Raw genomic sequence first — 6,122 nt, forward strand, 5'->3', positions numbered from 1 at the left:
GACACTTCTCCATTACCTTTGTGCCATATAAGGACCCTTTTTATGATAGTGTGTTCAAATCTTGATTAATCATAATTTCTACCCTTTATATTCTTTGTATCCTTTTTGGAGATTTATGACAAAGGGGGAGAAATTTTGCATTAAAGCTTACCTTTAGTCTTATGTAACTAAGTGTTAGAAGACTTTAAAAAGGGGAGAAATAATTAAAAAAAGGAAGTCATAAGAAAAATAAGATGTGGAAAGTTGATGAGTGCATACTATGTCATGAGCATCACGTTTATTTTATGACACACTGCACCCTATGAATAGTATGATATAAGTTGTCTCCATACTTTGACCCAAATATGTGGTTTTGGCATTTGAGTACAAAATTGGTATTTTCTGAAATGCACATATTTAGGGGGAGGAAACTATATCATAGGATTCAAAATCTTATTTATCAAATCTTATGTAAGCTTTAAATGTGTTGTCATCAATCACCAAAAAGTGGGAGATTGAAAGTGCATTCATCCCTTTTGTGAGTTTTGGTGATTTGGATAACAACACATTTAAAGGTCTAACAAGTTTGCTAAGTGTTGAACAGGAAATTCAGTATGATGAACATACTTGAATAGTGTATAATGATCAGTGAACAAGGTTCAACACAAGGTCAAATAACCAGTGAGACAATGCAAATGGATATAATATGGTCTCTATATTGGTTTGAATATATGGACAAGTCCTGAGAAATCACTATGCATAAATATGATCATAATAGAGGGTGAAGTGATTAAGAGGATTGGTCAAGCCAAAGTGAATAAGATATGAGGAAGTGAATTGGCTTGACCATATTACTATTAGTCCATATATGAATATATGAGAATCAAACTAGAGCTTGATTGATCTTAGCAGTTATATCTAGATGTCATTCAAGCAAGGTTCACAATATTGAAGAAATGATTCTCTTAATGGATGCTCAATAGGATGTGACTCAAGAATGGCTTGAAAGGGTGAAGATAGCAAGGAAAGGGCTTCGAGGAACTAAGCGAAGGTGAAGGCCAAGCGACGACTTGTAGACCGAGGTACCATGGCTAAGTTGAAGAAGAGAGTACTTGCACTAAGTCGATGAACTAATCAGCTATGAAGAGTTACAACATGTTGATGCATCAGTAAGGTGACTTGAAGCCATGATTTGAACTCATATATGGTGAAATGGCACAAGTCACAGACTCGATTTGTGTTTGCTTCAAAAGGTGAGACAAAGATGTTTGTGATCCTTATGAAGTAACATCATGGAGAAATCACACTTGAGACACCAATGACTCAAGGAGTTTACTTAATTATATTTTATTTAACTTGAGTATAGGAATCGTCGTACTATCAAGGGGGATCCAAAAAGAAGGTTGGTGTTGGTACTAAAGCTCAAAATCCTTGATCTAAAACTTCCATTTTACCCTTGTTAATCCTTAGTAAAAGTATGTAGTACAACCTTTTTAAGTCTATCTTGGTCAAAATTGATTTTTGGAAAAACAGGTTCAAACGGTTTTAAAACAGGTTCAACCGGTTTTTGCACTGTTCACCTTTTTGAAAATACTGGTTCAGCCGGACACTCAACCGGTTTTTGTCTGGTGGAAACAGGTTCAACCGGTTTTTGCACTGTTCACTTTTTTCTGCCAGTCTGTTGTGTCAGCCAAAAAGCTGTGCGTAGCTTTTTTTGAAAAACCGGTTCAACCGGTTTTGGGACCGGTTCAACCGGTTTTTGGGCAGAAAAGTAAAAAACGGCTAGTTTTGGAGCCCCACCTATATATACTCACTCCCACCTCTCTCCTCCACAGAAGAGCACGACTTGGACTCCATTTCTAACCTGAGAAACACCTCCCACTCTCTCTCACACACCTCTTGCCTCTCCCATTTCAAATCTTTGGAGAGAAATCTTTGAGTGAGATTGAAGAGCTGCGATTTTGGTGCTTCATCTCTAAATACCTCTTGCTCTTCTTCATTCGAGCTTTGGTACTACATCGAGTTCTTTGTGGATTCATTACTCTTGGAGCTTCTAGCTCCTAGACGACTAGGTGTCGCTTGTGAGTCTCCAAATCTTGTGGAAGACCACAAGAAAGTTTGTATTACCCGCTCGTTTGAGCAAAGATTATTGTGTGGGCTTGACCTTTGTGGTCGGCAAAGGGAGGATTAGGGTTGAAAGAGACCCGACTCTTTGTGGGCGCCTCAACGAGGAAGTAGGGCACCTTGGTGGTGTGACCGAACCTCGGGATAAATCTTGTGTCTCTTGTGTTCTTGTTCATTGTGCTTATACATGTTCTTCGTTCTCTCACCATTCCGTGGAAGATTTGTTCATATCTTTTTGGTGTGTGGATTTTGAGAAGTGCCCTTCTCAGATCTACTACTTTGAACCCTGTGGATTATTTAGAACATCTTATTTCCAAAGTTAACTGGGTGAATTTCAAGATCAATTCAGTTTTACCCAGTTTGCTTCTAGTTTTTGTTGAAAAAGTTTTAACTTGCCTATTCACCCCCTCTAGGCAACTTTCAGAGAGCTGAAAGAGTGAGGCAGAGGAATTGCAGAGAAAATGATGTGTGTACTTGTGTGTTTGTGTATGCGTGCTTGGAGCCATGCAAATTAACGCAATCTGCCCTCTGCCTCGCGTCGCACGTCTAGAAGACGTCATGTTGTTGTTCATTGTCTAGGGGCTGCTGTTGCACGCTATCGCCTATGTAAATGTCACAAACAGCGAAAGCCGATCATTATTGTTGCTTTCCCATGCAGCTGAACATGAACGGACAGCTATGCGAGCGAGGTTGATACCTCGGCGCCATGATCTATGGCGCCAAGGTCACGCCACGTAAGGGCCAACACAACAACCAGATGCCAACGAGATTGATACCTCGGCGCCATGTTCTATGGCACCGATCAGTGTTACCTCGACGCCGTAGGTCATAGCGCCGAGCATAGGGTCCAAAAACGAGAATGTCTTTTAGAGGTCTAAACGTGATTTTTTCGTATAAGGGGCTAAAATTCAAAAAATTCGGACATATCGACAACCAGCTATGATGGCTGGTAGACGTGAAACATGACCGTGTGGTGTAACATATGGATGGACCGAATTGTTGAACCTTGTATGGAACATATGTTGTGGTCCTACTTTGGTATATGCAAATATGTATGATATCGGTTGTGTTCCGTGTTTGTGAGAATAGACAAACATAACACCGTTGCGCGTGTGTCGCAAGAGGTTCCTGAATAGGAGGGCGCACAAAGCGCGCCTCCTGTTCTAGTAATAATAATATAGAGAGATATGTGACCTATGTCATATCATTCACTTTATTTTTCTAGAAAATATAGAAGAAAGCAAAAGTTTATATTTCAAGCCTCCAAGGGCTTCACATCTAGATACACAGGTATTAGTCGACCAGACAAATATCATTATCATATATGTTTCAGTTGAATCCATTGTCGAGACATGTTTTTGGCCACGTCTACTACGTTGCATAGAAGTTTTTCATTTTTGATCAAAATTAGCGGTTGTTACAGACTTGTGGATTCAAATTAAGGCTTAAACCAAATTTCAATCTTAATAACCTTCTCATCAATTTATGTTCAAACCAGAAGATACATTGAAGGGGAGAAGGTCCTTGTTTTTAATTGTGTTGTCTCGCTTTGATGTCTTTCAAGAATCAAAACGAGTGACCAACAATACATAGGGGTGGTAATGGATCGTGAACCAAATGCTTCTTTATAAAATAGTAGGGCCCTAAATAAATTTTAGTTCAAAAATGAATAGAAATAGGACTTGATCCTAATCCGATCCGATCATTAAATTTTATAGTGTAAAATTTGGAGCACATTATCACCCCTAACAATACACCCATCTATGGTCTTATAAGTTCTATGATTGCTTCCTGTGCACATTCTAGTTCATCTTTATTCATATCATACTTAAATTGTGGCCATCATTAAAAAAAGGTGCCTATCCTATAGGTTCACATTTTTTTTCTTAATTATGCTTGAACTGAGATTTAGTGTTTAAGAAGGGATGCCAAGCTACTGGTGATCGATTGCCAAGTGATCTCAAGCAACTGGGAGTGCATGGTCGTAGTGAAATCTTCATCACCATGATACCTTCACCTCTCTTTATTATTCCACTTTTACCTGCATACCACTTTTCAACTTGATCAACCCAACTCCTTATGATTTGATCAGGAAGAAGAGCCCCTTGCTAGTTTGGTAAAGGAGATCATGGGAGGTAGGAGGATTTTTTTATCACGAATATGTATCTAGAGGAAGAAGCTCCAATAGAGAACACCGACATCACTGTTTTTGAAATAGACATTTCTTTTAGAATACCTCTTCGAATAGATATCTTTTAAGGAGTGATCTCATCAAGATTAGAGTAGGAATTAGTAACTATCATACATGACCACGAACTGGGCATACACTTTGGCATAAAGAGTGTGAATGGTTGTCATGACAAGGCATCATTTTACTACATCGTTTTACCTTGTTTATGTGTTACGTCTCTAGATTAATAAAAAAACACAAGTTCTTTTCTAATATTCTATTTATATTTCATGCTTTAACATGTTATTAGTATTGTGTTTCTCTATGCACTTGCTCGAAAGAGAGGCACGGGCCATTCCATAGGAGATAATGCCAGGCGACGAAAGGATTTTGTGTCGATTTGTTGCTTGTTCTGCATGAGGACATCAGCACTGACATCGCCAAATTATGATGTATTGCTGCTTATCACGCCCAATTAGCGAAGTCGGCTCGACAGTTTAGCCAAGTTAGGCTAGGTGGGCAAGGATTTCCAACTGGTTCTCAAGTCTATGAGCGCTTGTTCCGATTCAGAGAAAATGGAAATAATATATACTCAATAATAGTTCTTTGCATCAAACATCAATCAATTCGATTTGGTTCTGAATGCTTCAGGTGGGCCTCGATTCAGCCAACTTCTTGTTGCATCAGAAGTTGTACTTTCTACTTTTTAAGTACTCTAGCCTAATGGGTAATTTGTATGTGAACGTTTGGATGTGGATTGGATAGGGAAATAAAAATGGGTTGAGACAAAAGGAGGGGGCATGAGATGGGTGTAGTCTTTATTTATCTATCTCTATCTTAAATTCAATTATCCAAACATGGAATCAAATGATCCCACCCTTATTTCCCACTTCCTAAATTGAAGGCCATGTTGACTTGGAAAAATTTGGGCATAATCTGTTGTTAAGCTCTGCCACTGTATTGAAAGAAAATAAGTAACCTAGAAATATCAAAAGCGGATCACATTTTGAATAAAATGAATGCAACTAAAAGGGGCAACAAAAAAAAGGCTTAAACACGTGATCAGAATACATGGAACAAGCTTTTGACAATAAATATTATCTACTGGTGGCAACAAATCGTTTTACAATATATGTAAAACGATACATAATATGCTAACAGAAAAGTAGATAGACCCACACAACATACAATTGTTTGTGCGTAACACAGCCAGGTTAGCCAGGACCAACTTTGGGGATGTCATAGTGCTCGCTGAGGTTAGCCAGGTATTGGTTGAAGTCCTGCATGCGGTCCTTGTACGACTTGTTTGCGACTTTGGCCATCTTCTTCATGTCGATCTTCTGCTTCTGATCTATGTAGCGGCGCTCTGCTCGTGTGAGATGGTCATAGTCAGAATGTGGGTTCTTTTCGTCTCCATTCTTATCAGATTCAGTCTGAGACGACTCCTCACGTTGGTACTTCTTCTTCTTTTTCTTTACTCCACCATCTTTCACGTCCAGCGCTTTACCCTTCAGCTGCAGCCGCCCTCCAACGACGTTTTGGTATTCCAACATCTTGATGTAACAAAGAAATCTAGTAAAATTGTAGAGAGACTGCTAGAGACTGCTATTGAGCACGAGAGATGGAACCGTGAAATTTATAAAGAGACTGGCGAACCGAACGGGATTGCAGGAGAAATATATATTACCAAGGCAAACGGGATTAGATCGTTCAGAGTGTCCGTGTCCGAGCTCCTGTTCCACACGGTGTCCGAGTCCGAGTCCGAGCTGCTGTTCCAAGCGGTTTTTGGCCGTTGAGCAGAGCACTCGCCGTTGAGCCGTCGCATCTGTCATGCTGCGGCGGTCGCCAA

General features: G+C 39.6%; 1 protein-coding gene across 1 annotated transcript; it reads right to left on the bottom strand.

Moving 5' to 3' along the window:
* Positions 1-5,487: 5,487 nt before the first annotated feature.
* Positions 5,488-5,826, bottom strand: LOC118476972 (protein FAM32A-like). The gene has a single exon (XM_035967391.1). It carries the CDS (start codon positions 5,824-5,826, stop codon positions 5,488-5,490), a length of 339 nt encoding a protein of 112 aa, XP_035823284.1.
* Positions 5,827-6,122: the final 296 nt, after the last annotated feature.

Source organism: Zea mays, chromosome 4 (assembly GCF_902167145.1).
Source record: "Zea mays cultivar B73 chromosome 4, Zm-B73-REFERENCE-NAM-5.0, whole genome shotgun sequence".
Lineage (NCBI taxonomy): Eukaryota > Viridiplantae > Streptophyta > Magnoliopsida > Poales > Poaceae > Zea > Zea mays.

Coding starts and splice junctions, on each gene's coding strand:
- LOC118476972 (XM_035967391.1), bottom strand. CDS start 5,826: ATGTTGGAATACCAAAACGTCGTTGGAGGGCGGCTGCAGCTGAAGGGT.